Source organism: Poecilia latipinna, unplaced genomic scaffold, assembly GCF_001443285.1.
Source record: "Poecilia latipinna isolate Pla-1442-1.1 unplaced genomic scaffold, P_latipinna-1.0 Scaffold281, whole genome shotgun sequence".
NCBI lineage: Eukaryota > Metazoa > Chordata > Actinopteri > Cyprinodontiformes > Poeciliidae > Poecilia > Poecilia latipinna.
The window spans coordinates 455,394-472,223 of NW_015112897.1; the positions used below are offsets into that span (position 1 = coordinate 455,394).

At 41.1% G+C, this 16,830-nt stretch overlaps 3 protein-coding genes across 3 annotated transcripts in view; 2 read left to right on the plus strand and 1 right to left on the minus strand.

Annotated features, from left to right (window-relative positions):
• hspa12b (heat shock protein 12B) overlaps positions 1–5,792 on the plus strand; it is a 26,357-nt gene extending 20,565 nt beyond the window's left edge. Inside the window, exons 13-18 of the mRNA XM_015033870.1 lie at positions 299–385; positions 1,950–2,054; positions 2,126–2,384; positions 2,474–2,577; positions 3,074–3,264; positions 3,343–5,792. Of these exons, the coding sequence (XP_014889356.1) occupies positions 299–385; positions 1,950–2,054; positions 2,126–2,384; positions 2,474–2,577; positions 3,074–3,264; positions 3,343–3,828 (1,232 nt within the window). The 3' untranslated portion in view covers positions 3,829–5,792. The remainder of the gene's footprint in view (positions 1–298; positions 386–1,949; positions 2,055–2,125; positions 2,385–2,473; positions 2,578–3,073; positions 3,265–3,342) is intronic.
• Positions 5,469–12,884, minus strand: cct7 (chaperonin containing TCP1, subunit 7 (eta)). Its single transcript, XM_015033871.1, has 12 exons — positions 12,787–12,884; positions 12,075–12,158; positions 11,156–11,225; positions 10,968–11,074; positions 10,710–10,888; positions 9,739–9,910; positions 8,420–8,584; positions 8,134–8,322; positions 7,971–8,068; positions 7,722–7,854; positions 7,036–7,242; positions 5,469–6,126 (listed from the first exon to the last, which is right to left on the minus strand). The coding sequence occupies exons 1-12, from the start codon at positions 12,790–12,792 to the stop codon at positions 5,896–5,898; spliced, it is 1,641 nt and encodes a 546-aa protein (XP_014889357.1). The 5' UTR covers positions 12,793–12,884; the 3' UTR covers positions 5,469–5,895.
• Positions 12,885–13,353: 469 nt separating this feature from the next.
• The window catches only part of krcp (kelch repeat-containing protein), a 10,619-nt gene continuing 7,142 nt past the window's right edge, over positions 13,354–16,830 (plus strand). The window contains exons 1-8 of the mRNA XM_015033874.1: positions 13,354–13,582; positions 13,767–13,928; positions 14,236–14,317; positions 14,413–14,460; positions 14,900–15,125; positions 15,276–15,353; positions 15,917–16,048; positions 16,137–16,324. Of these exons, the coding sequence (XP_014889360.1) occupies positions 13,521–13,582; positions 13,767–13,928; positions 14,236–14,317; positions 14,413–14,460; positions 14,900–15,125; positions 15,276–15,353; positions 15,917–16,048; positions 16,137–16,324 (978 nt within the window). The 5' untranslated portion in view covers positions 13,354–13,520. The remainder of the gene's footprint in view (positions 13,583–13,766; positions 13,929–14,235; positions 14,318–14,412; positions 14,461–14,899; positions 15,126–15,275; positions 15,354–15,916; positions 16,049–16,136; positions 16,325–16,830) is intronic.

The following is a 16,830-nucleotide window of genomic DNA, read 5'->3' on the forward strand; positions in this document are numbered from 1 at the left end:
AGTTTATTGATCTTTTAGAATATGCTTTTGCGTTATTATTTTGCCATTGCCCTTATATCACTTAAAAATGGTCTCAAAACACCATCATCGTTTATAGCAAAATTTGTTATCATGTCAGGCCTACCCAGATCGTGCAAAAAGATGTGGACTATCCCTTTAAGATATCTTGAAAACATCGTTTCCCATCTGAACTTGGGGAGAACGAGTTGTTGTTTTTAGGCCAGTTGTTGTTGTTCAGCTCATCAACTTTTCAACATCCAGCTTTTAAAAACCGTTTTTGTTTTGTTTTGTTCTGCAGCGAGGGAGCAGCTGAGGCGATCCAGACACAGCAGGACCTTTCTGGTGGAGAGTGGAACCGGGGAGCTGTGGTCCGAGCTGCAGACCGGTGAGTGTGTCTGACGGCCCGCCTCACATCCAACACACTGATGGCTTTGACCTTTACCCTCCGACATGCTGACTATGTTATGCAGAGATGTTCTGTGTGTGTGTGTTGAGGGGGAGGGGCTGCGCTCTGGTGTGTTGAGTTTAGTTTATTTATTTCCTCCCTCCCCCAGACAGAATTGATGTTTAAGATTCCTTTCCAACAAACCTCATGCTCCGATTGGGTCGAACAATATTCAGGATTTACATCTCAGTGTTGTGTTAAAAAATATCCTCCCAGGGCAGGATCTGAGTTTCATCGTTTCTGTGTCGAACCGTAACGACAATTTGACGAAACACGTGGCCCCACTGAACCTTTCTGCTCTTTCCTGTCCAAACACACACACACACACACACACACACACACACACACACACACACACAGCCTGTGGGACTCTCTACCCCTGCGCTGCAAACCCACTGAGGCAGTTACACAAGAAACCTTCCTTTGTCCTCCTCTCTTCCATTTTATTTGTTGTTTCTTTGCAGATCTAGTCATTTTTTTCTCTGTGTTTTTATGTTTGGGTTGAGACCGAGTCCTTCACTTATCTCCACGCACATCATAAATGCTCTGAGACAAACAGCCGTTCCTCAACCCTGAAGATGTTTATTGGTTTAGAGCCTTAAGGGAAAACAACGGACTCACCTTCAAAAAACAAATCACTCAGATTGAGCTCTACTCTTGCCTTGAACTTTGTCACATGACATAATACTACAGCAACAAACTTTAATGACAGAAAATACATTAATTAAATCCATTAGCCTGCAATAAGAAATCAGTGAAATCTGTTGTAATACAGTAAATATCACTATTTCTCTGCTAATTAAAAGCTGGTATTATAAAATTTATGGTTTTATTCTGAGATGGCAGTGAGATAAAAATATGTGGGTTGAATATAAGAAAAGAAAATCAGTTTTGTTGCTAATATAATTTTTTGTCTTTTTTAGCTTTGGGAAAGTGTGATTTTGTTTTAGACGTTTAGGAAGAATCTCGATGCGTGATGACTTAATAGCATTTTTTGGGGGGAATGAATATGTTGCCTAAAACATATTTAATGAATCCAAAATGCATCATCAGAGACAGAAAAAAAGATATACTGTGAAAAACCACAACAAATTTTCAGAAAAAACTGCTAAAATGATTATCAATTTTTAAAAAAATGTTATAGATCAATATGCAAAAAAAAAATCAATGAGCAAAATACAAGTGCACACCACACTTTTCAGATTTTTAAAAAATAAAATAAAGTATAAAAACATCAACTTTATCAGAAAAAGAATCTGTAAAAAAAATTCTTTTTAAAAATATGTTCAGTCATGCTCGACTGTGTTGTAATATGAACAATTGTGGAAAAGATAAATGGACGTGAATACTTTTTAGGGGTGCTGTAAAAACGGAGATTATTGCTGCACATCTTAAAAAATAAGTTTATGACTGCAAGACAAATGTAAGAATGAAGAAACCACTTTAAGAAACTAAAGAGATGAGATGAGAGTGAACACTTTTGCTCACTGCTTCCTGTCTGTAGGTGACAGGTACGTCGTTGCAGACTGCGGAGGAGGAACGGTGGACCTGACGGTTCATCAGATTGAGCAGCCGCAGGGAACACTGAAAGAGCTCTACAAAGCCTCAGGTACACAACTTCTCCATCCAGAAATGACAGCGATTTTCGACACATTTCCAAAACTTCAGTGCGTCTTCCAGGCGGTCCGTACGGCGCGGTCGGGGTCGACCTGGCCTTCGAAGCCATGTTGTGCCAGATCTTTGGCGAGGACTTCATTCAGAGCTTTAAAGCCAAGCGGCCGGCGGCCTGGGTGGACCTCATGATTGCATTCGAGGCGAGGAAACGAACCGCGTCGCCAGGAAGAGCAAACGCCCTGAATATCTCCCTGCCCTTCTCTTTCATCGACTTCTACAAGAGACACAGAGGGCAGAGTGTGGAGGCCGCCCTGAGGAGGAGCAAGTGAGTGGAACCGATGTGTGGAAGTCTGAGGCTGTGGCCTGTTGTTGTGTCTGTAAAAGTCAACAAGAATCTGTTTTTGTCTGTGTTAGCATGAACATTGTGAAGTGGTCGTCTCAGGGAATGCTGCGGCTGACCCAGGAAGCAATGAATGAACTCTTCCAGCCCACCATCAGCAACATAGTCAGACATATAGGTGAGGAAGACGTGGACGACATTCAGACACTGTCCACATACAGAAAGTAAGAGACGCTGTCTTTGACTTGTTTGTTTTTTTAGTACTTTCTACATCTAAGCCATCATGTCTTCATCCAGAAACTTCCTGGTGGTTTAGCACAACAATCAGGAAATGCTACTGGTTTTCTTAACTCCAACTAGATTGTAAAATGGTTGGGTGAAACATCTATTGACTGTTTTCTACTCGTTTCAGTGGAACACATTTCTTTCATAACATTTTCAGTCATTGTTTACCTTTAGGTTTACCACATCTGGTTTGTTCTGGTGCAGAATTATGATGCATGTGGCACAAATCGGATTTTTGACGATGTGAAAACATAGGAAATGGGCCATTTAGACTGCAGTGACACATGGGGGGGAATTGGTCACATTCACCTGCTGCGTGAACATTACTTTAGTGCTGTGCCCAAAGAGTCAGAAAAGTAGCACTGCATTACTTTTCTTTTCTCTAACAGAGGAGTTGATGGGGAAGCCGGAGGTGCGCTGTGTTCGCTTCCTGTTCCTGGTTGGTGGTTTTGCAGAGTCGCCGATGTTGCAGAAAGCAGTCCAGAAGGCACTGGGAAGGACCTGCCGGATCATCATCCCCCATGATGTCGGCCTCACCATCCTGAAGGGTGCCGTTCTCTTCGGACTGGATCCCACTGTGGTAAAGCACCAGGGATACCAGTTAGCATCAGAGTGGCTAACTGTGACTCTCAATCTAATGGCTTCTTCTCTCTCGCAGGTCAGAGTGCGACGTTGCCCTGTGACCTACGGGGTCGGCGTCCTGAACCGGTTCGTTGAGGGACGGCACCCTCGGGATAAGCTCCTCATCAAAGATGGCCGCGAGTGGTGCACGGACATCTTCGACCGCTTCGTCTCCATTGACCAGTCTGTGGCGCTGGGAGAGGTCGTTCGGCGAAGCTACACGCCCGCTCGGGTGGGCCAGCGGAAGATCATCATCAACATCTACTGCAGCGCCACAGATGACGTCACCTACATCTCCGACCCCGGCGTCCGGAAGTGCGGGACAATTACCTTAGACTTACCGGAACCATTGGTGCCACCTGGGGCGGTGGGAGGAGCAGAAGGAGGAGCGGTGGTGGCAGGCCCAGAAAGGAGAGAGATCAGAGCCACCATGCAGTTTGGAGATACAGAGATCAAAGTCACCGCTATTGACGTCATGTCTAACAGGTCCGTCCGGGCTTCCATAGACTTCCTGTCCAACTAAGGTGGAGTAGCTTAAAGAGACTTGAAAACAACCAAACCTAATTTAATTCAGACATTATGGATCTTGATCTTCAATCAACATTAAATATTTTCTTGAACTAACCCTGAGTTTATCCATCCAGCCCTCCAGAGAAGATTTGATTGCTGTGCATTTTTTGCACAGAAACTCTTCAAAGAAACAAAAACACTCTTTGACACAAGATGCTGGAACAAACGTACCCTTCAGTATAAGGATTTCAAGCTAAGACTGAATCACCTAAAGACCTCATAAAGTATACTACCTAGAGTGAGAATCACTCTTGTTTATTTTATCCTGATATGATACTCAATACCTCATTTAAATTGTATCATGAAACCTGTTTGGACTCGTATTGTTTCTCTAACATGGTAGTGCTCCATCTAGTGGTAAGATGACATAACTACAAGCTGGAAAAGAACATTAAGGATTGTGGCATTATAAGATTTGAAACTTTTACAGTGTCATGAGTGCTACTGTGTTGAATATATTTACTCAGACTTGATTTGTGTAAACCGAATGTAAGCAGTAAAAAAAAAAAAAAGTCTTAAAACGTTTCCATGTTTTACAACATAGTAAGAAAGTTTTACCATTGGACATCTCTTGAAAGTTGGTCTGCTAACGTTTGCTAAATGTCAGAATTAAACAAGATGGACGACCGTTGGCTGGAGGCCGAATATTTGCTGAGCATCCGCAGACAACGTTCTACGTCACACAGACGTTCAGACAACGTCAGAGATAGAAAAATTGCAATTTTGTAAAACAAAAATAAGTGATCACTATAAGGGTTTAAAAGAAACAAAAAAATAATTTAAAAAATCACAGCAAAAAAAAAAAAATAATAAAAAAATAAATTAAAAATCAAAGTTTGGCTAACGTCCGAACATTAGACATTGAACGTTAGCTGTTTTAGCTAGGTCATTGGGTCAAAAACGAAGCTTAAATGTAAGAAAGATGACTAAGCCGTTTCTTGTAGTTGGTGACCAGGTTTTCAAATCAAGAGGTATTTTAGGCCATTTCTTGGTGCAGAAACTCTTTCGCTCATTTGTTTTCTGTAGTTTGGGGATTTGTAGCCTGGCTTAGCCTGTCCATGACAAAAATGATTCTTCTTTAGCCACTATGCTGGAAAAGCCATTCATTTTCAGAAAATGACATTTCTTTGAGCATATACTTCAGTTAAAGATTAATCAGTTACTATATTAAGTTTAAATCAATTCGTTACAATTATTGCGATTAGTCATTTTAGCCCAAATACTGTGAGAAACTTACAAAGCCATGACATCATATGCAAATACTTAGGCCAAGTAATCTTGGAGTATCTGAACTCCTGAATTTGAAGAGTAAAATAACTAACTCCAATTTTAGGTCGGACAGCAAGGACAGAAAATGCGTTTTTTTCTGGTGCATTTAAACATCATTCATTTATATGGTTCTGAGAGGAAGCCTGGGGTCTAAAGGTAGACTTATTGTGACCAGAACCACCTCAGTCAACTACATTACATAAGGGGAAGAAATTAAATTTTATACCCAAGCTGCTTATTATATAAAATACCAATACTACTAAAAATAATTCTGCAGTGTTTTTAAAACCACTTTGAACATAAACACCAGGAATAAGTGTTTTATTTCAGCTGTGAATTTATTGTTAACAATGGTCCAATAAATAGCTTCACATAGATGGTTTCAGAACTGCTCAACATCCTTTCAGTGCTTTATTCACCCCCACATCAAACAGCTTTTCTTATTAACAAAACGAGGCTAAAAGGTTACAGATTCCATCAGGTCACACAGAAAAGACCAGCCTGTTTAAGTAAAAAAAAGAAAGAAAAGAAAGCTGCTGTCATTCTGCTTGTACTGGCTACAGGAAGAGAATATGAAATGCTTTAGTTGGCTGGTCAGAAACTACAAGACAAGAGGAGAGATTTTTATTTTTTTTTAGCAGAATGTCCTGGGTTGAAAACATTGAAAATCTCCCCCAGAAACTAAAGCAGCATTCAGAAATTCTTCCTCCTGCATCTGCGTTTGGATTATTTTTTCAGCTGATGGGTTTAGTTAGTGAGCGTGGGGTCTGCCGCGGCCTCTGCCCCTGCCGGCGCCACCTGGAGGTCCGTCTACGCTGCTGCGGGGGTTCTTGATCGTCTCGTCGACCGACAAGATGAGGCAGGCGGCCTCCGACGCCGCCGTCAGGGCGTTGATCTTCACGACGGACGGCTCCCAGACGCAGGCAATGAAGTTGTCAGTGATGTCCTCACTGGTGATGTCCACACCAAACCAGAGGCCGCCCTGCAGTGACAGAAAAATGAATACAGCTGTAGGAAAAACCCTAGAAATACGTATTTTGAGGGTGTTTTCTACAACAGTGATGGGTCTATACTAAGAAAAGAAAAAAAATAGTCATAAAATGACAATAAATTCATATTACAAGAAGTTGTATGAGAATAAAGTCATAGTATTACAAGAATAAAGACAAAATTACAAGAAGTAATACGACAAAGTTTAAATAAGAACAAACTTGTATGACAATGAAGTCATATTATGAGAATAAAGTTGCAGTAGGATGACTTTCTTCTTGTACCATTTAAACTTTATTCCTGTACGACTCCATTCTCGTAGTATTTCTTTCACTTTCTTAGTGTGACCCAAATACTTTGTTGTAATTTTCATAACTGATAGTCTTGTAAACTCGGTTTAATTGGGGATCAAAATTGCGACATTTGCTACATTTTCAGTTGGTGCAGTTCACTTTCACACTCTTTGTCAAACAAACCAAACTAATTGAAAAACCTGTTCCCCTCTTCACCTGTGGTGGCGCTGCACCAAGAACTACTGAAGGAAAAGAGAAATATCTGCAGAAGACACTGGTTACCGTTCGCCCTTTATGAAATGTAAACAAATGGCGTCAGATTTTAGCGGTTGTGGGATTTCTTTGCTAAAAGACCACGGCCCGTCTCTCCCTCTAGCGCTAGATTAGCGGGTCCCCCAGTCCACTTGGTATTTCACATATCAAACTGCGCCACAGTTCACTTGAACTGAACCAAGATCGAGGTTTTTAAATGGACCGGTAAGTTTTTTCGGTCCACAGAGTTCAATTACACATTCACACCTCCACAAATGAACTGGACTTTCTAGGATTGATCATCTGGATTGTTTCTAAGACTGGGGTGAATTCAGTCTGAAAGCTTCGTTTCCTACCTGCGCGTGCTTTGCTCGCAGCTTGTTGAGGATGTTGGTGGCGTCAAAGCCGGCGTTGTCGCACAGCTGTCGGGGGATGACCTCCAGGGCCTTGGCGTACGCTCCGATCAGCAGCTGCTGCTTCCCGGGAATGGTTCTGGAGTAATCCCGGAGGTACTTGGACAGCTCCATCTCTATGGCTCCTCCGCCTGCGACGATGGAGTCATTCTGGAAAGAGGCGACACATTCATCTACATCTGGATTCAGTCAGATCACGAGGATATTGCTGCAGCTCTTCATCAGCTTTTCACATCTAGAGTAACTTATTTGCTAAACGTCTCATAACCAGGAATAAAGAGGTCTGAACATGAAAGCACAACACACTTTTCAGACATTGGTCAGCGTTGGAAGCCATTAAAATGAGTTATTTAATCTCTGTAAACAAAATTTCTCTTCAAGAAAAGGTTTAGTTGAGACCAAAGCACCAGACTGGAGACTTAAGTCATCCTGTTTTTGGTAGAAAGAGAAAAACGATAAATGATGCAAACGAAAATTATTGAGCTCGTTTTAATTCATCATGCTATTAAGTGATTAATTGCGACAGGCCTGGAAGTACCAGACAAGATTTTTGCAGCAGGTAAACAACCTCCTGGTCTCTAAAGTGAACCACAACCAGTCACAGACGAGCTCAAAATTGAGAACCGAACCTTGATGGCTCTGCGGACGATCATGATGGCGTCGTGCAGCGATCGCTCCGTCTCCTCTGTGAACTGCTCCGCTCCGCCTCTCAGGATGATGGTGCACGTCTTCGCCTTCGGGCAGCCCTTAAAGAAGTTGTACCTGCGGATAAAAAGAAGAAATATTACCCAGGTCGCCACTTCCTTACAGACTCAAAACATTTCTAGGACCAAGTCCTTCATCTCAATGACAAACCACCAGCAGAAAGCCTCTCTCACCTCTCTCCTCCCACCTGCACCTCCTCAAACAGCTCGCACTGCCCCAAAACGTCGTCCGTCAGCGCGTTGACCGACGTCTGGATGGATCCTCCACAGGCCTGCAACACAAACCAGTTAGAGATCCTTCGGTTCAGACCAGCCGGTTCAATCGGCCCAGTCTCACCATCATGGTCCTCTTCAGGTCCTCCTCTTGCACCCTGCCGGCACAGAACAGGTCTCTGTCGGCGAAGTACTGCGTGGCCACGTCCCCGATGGGCAACTTGGACAGAACCACCTTGGCTCCTGACTGGTAGATCTTCTCCAGCTTGTCATACAGGATGCTCCACTCTGCATCTACGATGGCCTGGTAGTCCTGTTGAGGGGGTGGGAGGAGGAACGTTGCAGACGTCATGCGAAAGACCAAAAAGAAAAACTGATTTAAAGAGTTTAATTCCGAGACAAAGGCCGACCTCCACTGATTTCACGCGGACTTCGGCGTTGTCCTTCTCGGCCTTCAGCTCCAGCTCCACGTTGAGCAGCGCGATCTTTGGGTTCTCGTAGCGTTTGGGCTGCATCTCGAAGCCGGCGTAGGAGAACGTCTTCTTGAACGCAACACCACTGACCAGCTGGGAATCCTGAGCAGAGAATTTCATCCAGAGTTTAATTTCACAACTAACATTTAATCCAGGGTTCGCACATTTATCCAATAATGAGATTCAAACACCTTTCAAAAATTTTCAAGGTAAGTTTTTAAACTTTTCCAGCACCACACACTGGAAGTAAAAACAATACAAAAAACAAAAGTCAACTTCAATTAACAATTATGATAATTATGATGACTGTGAACCTCTGGAGATGACGATGCAAAGAAAGATTTTACATAAAATCAAGAATCAAATCCTTCATGACACTGTCGTACAAAAACAGAGTGTCTTCAGTCAGAGGCTTCGTCAAATTCGCTGTGATACAGACTTCTACATGACGTCTTTCCTGCCCACAGTCATCACCATGATTCTGATGAAATTTAAATTAATTTAATATACAACAACATTTAATTTCCTTTGGAATCAGTAAAGTATTTTTTTTACTGAACTACATAATTTATTATTGTAATTGTTAATATCTTGTTGTAGTATCTATATTCTGCAGCAGGGCCAAAGTGAACTAAAGTATAATATTTTGAACATTTTCTCTCAAACATCTAAACCTGACTGGTCTGAGAACAAAACATAATTTAACAACAAATCCCCTAATTTCAATCATGTTTAACATATAAAATATAAGATAACCTTTATATCAATTACACAGATCCATGGTGAGTCACTAGGAATAATAAACACTCATTATATTGAAAGAATTCTAACAAACTGTGTTAAGGTAAATTACCTTCCTAATCAAATTAAATGCTTAAACACAATAAACAAAGAAAACTACAAAAAAAATCTAAAAAAAAAAAAAAAAGCAACTTCATTTTATTTTGTGGTATTTAGCAAATAGATATAATTTTGGTAATTGTAACTAAGCTTAAACAAGAGAAGTTGGGTCTGATTTAACTAGACATAAAAAATAAGTTTTTTAGGCATACGAAAACATCTGGTTTCAGCTGTAAATGTTTACCAAATTTATCCTTATAATCAGACATTAGATCACACTTTATTGTGAAACTATGTGGTTTCAATATTAATCACTTTCCAAACCTTGAAAACACCGAAATGAAATTCAAGCATTTTCAAGGATTTCAAGCAGCGATAAGGACCCCGACATCTGAAACTGAACGGTGAGCACCAACCTCCACTGCGCCTCCCTGCACCTTCTTGATGCCGATCATCTTGAGAGACAGCAGCTCATCCAGGGACATAACGGCGTCCACCACCATCTTGGAGAAGAAGCCCTTCTCACCGGCGATCAGCTTGGAGTTCAGCGCTGTGGCGGCACATTTCTCCAGCAGCTGCCTCTGCTCCCTGAGAAAGTTTATAAAACATTTACAACTCAACCAAACAGGAGAAGGTGATTTGATGAGTTTAAAAGCCATTAATACGGTTTCTGCAGGTGTCAGACATTTTTAAATACCTTTATGAATGACATGTAAGATCTGTATCACTACTGAAACATGCAAAAGAAAAGTAGTGCCAAGGTTTTTTGCACAGAATGACTAACATTGTACAGAACCAGCGTTGAAGATAAACACTTACATGATAGACAAAAAAAAAAGTTATCTCACAGGCAACAGAATATTAGCAGTTAGTTAGCAATAGCCTCAAAAGCCTCGAGTCACAGAACATAATGAATATGTCTGCAGGTGACTCAAACTTTTGCCTGATGGAAAAGTCAAGAAAAATAATGTACATGCACTATACAAGAGTAAATAAAAAATTAAGACAAATTTAAGACTTTTTTTAAGGCCAACTTGAAGGTTTTTGAATTAATTTCAGACATTTAAGGCCTTAATTTTAGACACACAAATTTAAGACTTTTTAAGGATGTGAGGACATAATAAAGCTAGCTGGCTAGCTAGCAATGGTATATTAGCAGGTAGGAGCAGTAGCCTCAACTACCTCATATCACAGAAAGACCTACTCAATATTTTACAAAACAGTAAAGTCCCATGAAAAAAAGACCCACATAAAATAAATGAGATTAAATAGTTCTGCCACAACAAAATTTAAGAACATTTTTTTCAATGAATTTAAGACTTTTTTGAGGGCTAATTTTCGATCTATGAATATAAGGGACGCACAGACGTCCTGTTTAAAGACTCACTGTTTGTCGTCTTTCTTCACAGAGACGGCGATCTCCTTGATCTTGCTGACGGCGAGGTTGGTGGCGGTGCGGAACGCTCTGATGATGGTCTGAGGGTGGAGACCGTCCTCCACATAAGGCTTCAGCTGCTTCAGGAACTCGGCGGCGAGGAGGGTGACAGATGTGGTGCCGTCTCCAACCTGGAGGAGGATTCAGCGGAAACGGAAAAATTAAACTTCGTCCAGCTTTAAATGTGAAATCTGCTGACCTGGAACTCACCTCGGCATCCTGGGAGCGGGCGATGTCTACCAGCGTCTTGGCTGCAGGATGAACCACATCCAGAAGTTTCAGGATGGTGGCGCCATCGTTGGAGATCGTGGCTTTACCTGGAAGAACGAACACATTTAAAAAGCAATGATAAAACCACAAGAGACTGAGCCAAAATAACTAATTTCATCTTTTCTCACCCCTTCCATCCACCAACAGCTTGTCCATCCCCCGGGGCCCGAGGGTGGTCCTGACAGCCTCAGAAATCACCTGCAGGATGAAACGTCACCTCTATGATTCTGAAGGAAGCCATTTTAAATCTCACATTACTTTAATAGTTTCTTTTGACACCTAAAACTCAGTTCCAAACACAAATAGTGAATGGAAGTAGTTGAAAATCCCACTTTAACACATTTTCTTGTTTCTCTGACAGCAACTTAAGAGGCCTAAACTTGATTAAACCTTTCACAAATAAACTATATTAATGTCACTGAGGCTAATACACAGACAGACAGGATGTTTTATCAGATAACTTGTTTTATTTAACTAAATTATTGTAGATTTAAAAATGTTGGTGAAACAATATCAGTTATTGATTCAATGTTTCACAAAAATTGTTTAGAACAGAATTAACTGCACACTGCACTGTCTGAATGTATCAATTTATGCCAAATTGAAACAATTTATGGAGTTTTCAGCATTATGTTACTAAAAGATTTTATGTTTTTAAAATGGTAAAAACTCTTCATAGTATTATGCCAAAATTTAAAGTTAGTTGAATTAGAGAAAGAAATTTTTAGGGTAGAGCGCTTAGGTTGCTGCACATTGCCGGCCAGCAAACTTAAAGGATTCCTACGTTTCCCTCATTTAAATAAAAGGAAAAAAACTGTAAAAACTACTTTGATTCTGTTGTTTTAACCGCAGTCGGCATAATTGGTATCCAGCAAAAACCACTGTTAGGTCATGAGGTCATTTTTTTGTGTGCATGTAAATGCATTAATGCTTTTACTCAAGCCTACCAACTCATGCTTACCTGGGCCGTTGTCATACGTCAATAAATAAGAATAAGCTGCAACATTTCTTAAATAATGAACAGAACAGGTGAAGCCTTCCACTCACCTGGCAGGCATTGATGTTGCTGATGAGCTGGGGAATGCCTTGGGATGTGTCTGTCCCCTCCTTCAGCAGGATAACCGGTGTGGGCTGCAGGAAAGAAAGAGAGAAAATCAATTATCAGACAACTGACAAAATAAAACTGGGAAAGAAGGGTGTTGAGTTTAACGCATGTGATGCAGCTGATTGTGTCTAAAACCCTTCCTGACTGTTCATAACATTTACATCTATATAAACACCAACTGGTTCCTTTGATAATTAGATTTGGTCAAACTTGCAACATAAATATGCCTTACAAAGGCAATCAAACAAAAGGGGGAACTCCTACATAGAGCATCTAAATCAAAGAATTAGATGTAAAGTCCAAAAACAACTAAACAAATGCAAAATATTTAAACTAAACGTTCCACAATGTGAAAAACTTGCTAAACGTGAGACAAACCGTGTTCGGTTATATTTATAAACCCGTTTATTTGCAACAAGCTAACGGACATCGCCGTTCGCATCACATACGCCCATTGATTGCAGGATGCTAACACCTTCGGGGCTAACAAAAACATCTAAATTGAAGTAATTTCAATAAAATAATAGCTTTGCAGCACGTCTGATTGTCAGTCACATCTATTCAGAACACCTCCAATGTTAATGATGGCTGATAAACGAAAGGATGGACACGGATTAGGCGTTGATTTCGGGGCTTCAATGCTAACTCACTCACCATCATCTTTGCAGTTCTTTCGAGAAGCTTTCACCGGCATCCGATCCCACAATGCTTTGCGACCGTTACGCTTGTTTGGGGCTGCCTTCAAGAGCAGCGTTATAATTTGCATCCCTAACATGAGTTACATTGTGAATTATATTTATTTTTGCATCACATTCGCTGATACTCGGTAAAATAACACAATAAGGCAAATCGAGATATCATATAGTCACTTTTGGGGGCAAGCAATTGAACATATTTCTATAAAATAACTTAAAACTCCCACAGGTTTGTATTACGGCAACAGTTATTCTTTCATACTCGGTGGAGGGTAGTTTAATTTGCTAAATATTTTTAATTTAATCTTTTAAATTAAATAGGATCATTCCTTACAGTCTCGTTTGCCACTTTTAAAATAGCTGCAATCTGTAATAAACATAGATTCGTAAAGCTTTTGAACATATCCCGTGGTCGCGGAAGCAGGGTGTAGCTCTCAACCCGGAGTGAGCTCGATATAAGTATAAGGATACGTGGCGGTGGGCGGATCACTCGCTGACATAGGGTTTGGCACGGTCGCCGCCTCCTGGAAGGATACGCTTAACAACAAACCAAGCGCAACACTTGCATTTGGCTGGAAATAGCGCGGAATTTAGAAGCTGTACACACAGCAGGCGGGAGAAGCCAAAACAACATCGTGTTTTAACATTTTAAATCGTGCTAAAGTTAAAAACGAATTAGGGGAGAATTTCAAGATGGATGAGTTCGGAGTTTATGCTATTTTTGGGGTAAACGGACCGCCTCAAAGATTGTTGAGGTAGGATAGATCTTCCACGGGAGTTATTTAACAGCTTGCTGTTACTGTGGGTTTTTATTGCTCCTCATTTGTACTGTACAGACAATTTTATTTTCTTGTTGGGAAAACATAAATCTTGTTTCTGTTTTGTTGGGAACTAAAAGCTCAGTTTTTGCATTTATTTGACTTGTCTTTTTGTTATCAGAGCGGAGGGGTCGTGCAGAGTGTCTGCTGCGGTTCCACCATCTGTCCGCCAGGTGGTGCTGTTCAGCAGCGGACCGTGGGGGGAAAGGATCTGCGTCAACGCGGAGCTTAACGACGCTGATCAGATTCCCATCACGATTGGAAAACTGACCCCTTATAACAAGTATGTACACTTTGTACATTTGCACAGTTAATAAGAAATGAAACGTATGTTTTTATGAGTAATTTTGATTTGACTAGATTAATTAAAAACAACTAAAACTTAAAAGTCAGAAATTGATACACATGTAGAGTATTTGTGATATGGTCCAATGTCACAACAGCAACTTATATCAGTTTAAAACTGTCAGCTTTTCTGCATGTTAGAGATGTAAGAGCTTTTCAAATGTAATGTTTGTATTACCTGGACAAGAATGCCACATGTTTTGTGTTTTTCCTTCCCTATTTTGTTATTAAAATCATGTATTTAGGTGTCTCTCATGGGAGCAGTGGGAGGAAGAAACCTGGACAGACGGCGTCACACTGAATGTTTCTCTGGAGGGAGGAAACCCGGTAACGCACATTCAATCTTTCACAAGCATTAAGAGGGGGAGGATGTCTTTAATCAGTGACAGATTAACCAAACTTTTGTTTTTGCTTCTTTTCAGACAAACTCACAACCAGAGCTGATAGCTGTGAATGAATACACACCAAAGGTAGTTTATTTATCATTCACTCGGAGCAGATCAGCTTGAAATCAATGCATAAATCAGCTTTTTGGTGGTTTATCTATGCCTTGCTATATTTTTCAATATGAACTAAAAACTCCAGAAGGAATGCCTCAAATATTTTGAAACGTGAAGCAAGTACCAAACCTGAAATTATCTCATTTTGTGCCATTTTTCTTTTTTTGAATTCAGTTTAGATCTTAATTCTGCTATCTGTGTGTTGTTATCAATAAAATGTTAGCTCAAGTCTTTTAGTTTTAATTTTTTTTGACTCAGCTTTTATGGAAGGTGGAAAATATGTTTAAAAATATGGTATTTTAACACCATATTTTAAAATATGATGTTAAAATACCAGAAAAGTAAAGTGTGCACTCTTTACTTTCCTGGCAGTCATGTTTAGTTTGTCTCATAAACACTGTCGCATCAGAATCCGACGGCTCCCCTCGCAGACCGAGAGCTCAGCGGCAAGAGAAAGAGAGAGCGATCGACTGAGGAAGACGGTGGCGACAGGATGTCAGAGGCGAGAGGAGAAGAAAACATTTGCCCAAATGGAGTTAAGGAGAAGGCGACGCCTGTGCGAAAAGGCAAAGGTCAAGTCAAAAGCCAGAAACTATTTGGTAACGGAGCAGACGCCTCCAAGGTGAAGGCAGCAGGTGAGGAAGAAAGAGTTTTCTCACCTTAATTTACAAATAGGAGGAAGAGTTTCAGTAGAGTACAGTAAAACACAGTCATTAGGTGTTTGGGTTGCTCGATACGAAGGTGTAAAGCCTCTGTCCACTGCTTCTCTTTGTCGTCTTTTCCAGCTAATGAAGCAGGAGCGACGCCGCTTCAGAACGCAGCCAGGACGAAGAGTCGGCAGGCCAAGACTCCCACACAGACATGTACGTTTATTTACACAACATGTGAGATGTACACGAGCGAATCCTGAGATTCCCGATTTCTATGTAAAATCTGGTATTTCATACTTTAACACGGTTCCTTTGAAAGAGAAACAGACCCACAGCATCACAGAGCCTCCACTATACATAACAATGAGCATTAGCTGTGAGCTGCCAACATTAGTCTCAGCTCCAGGTGTTTTAAACGTTTTATAATTATAGCTCTTATTGTAGATAATGACATTCAGGTGACATAGCAAGAAATAACAATCGGGCAAAAGAAAATGTCTCCAAATAATTTTCCTTCAATGTAAACCTTATGAAGCTTTAACAGAAACCGCAGGTGTGTGTCTGAGTCTGGTGAATTTTTGGTTAAAACACCTTTGTTCTTCATTTAGAGAATCCAGAAATGTTTCTAAAGAGTTGCAGTACTTTATAATGAAATTACTCAAGTAAAAGTAAAAAATACAGCGTAGTAGAAATAATCCTAAAAGTAATTTAAAAAAACTAGTTACTACCCAACTCTGTACGTCACACTTCATGATGAGTTTCCCCTCTGCCCACAGCCTCTCTGGTCGGCCCGTCGGGACGCTGGGGTCAGACTTTGTGCCCCATTGACGCTCAGACGGCCATTTTAATTGGCGGTCAGGGAGCCAGGATGCAGTTCTGCAAAGACCCGATGTGGAAACTCTGCACAGGTTCGCTCCATGTTGCCCGGCGTTTGGAAACGCCTCTTTGAGTCCGAATGCTTTTAACGGATATTAAATCTGTCTCTCCACGCAACAGAGGATTTGTCCTGGGTGGCTGCGGAGACTCTGGCGGAGGGCCCCACCCCCGAGGCCCGAATCGGCCACTCGGCCGTCTTTGACCCCGACTCCAAACGGATATTTGTGTTCGGAGGCTCCAAGAACAAGAAGTGGTTCAACGACGTCCACATCCTGGACACTCAGAGCTGGAGGTGGACCATGGTGGAGGCAAGTAAAGCAGACACACAAAAAGTATTCAGTCCACTTTAACACTTCTACGTTTTCTCACAGCCACAAATTTACATTTTGAAATATCTTTTCAAAATGTCTGAAAAGTGTGGCATGCCCACATTGTTACGCTGCCACCACCAAGCTCCACAGTGGATGTAGTGGCATTAGGTTAACAGCAGGAAATCTTTAATGTATTGTGGTGCTAAACTGTTCAGTGATTTATAAATTAACAGCAGTATTTTAAAGTCTATTCTCTAAGGAGCCAGTGGAAGGACTGTAGAACTGGGTGATGTTCTCTAATTTCCTAGCTTTAGTCAGAACGCCAGCAGCAGTGTTCTGGGTCAGCTCCAGCTGATCCAGAACACTGTTTTAGACACGGTTGCAGTAATCAACGCGACTAAAGATAAACGCATGGATGAGTTTCTCTGGATCTCGCTGAGACATCGGTCCTCTAGCTCAGTGTTTTTCAACCACTGTTCCGCGGCGCACTAGTGTGCCGTGAG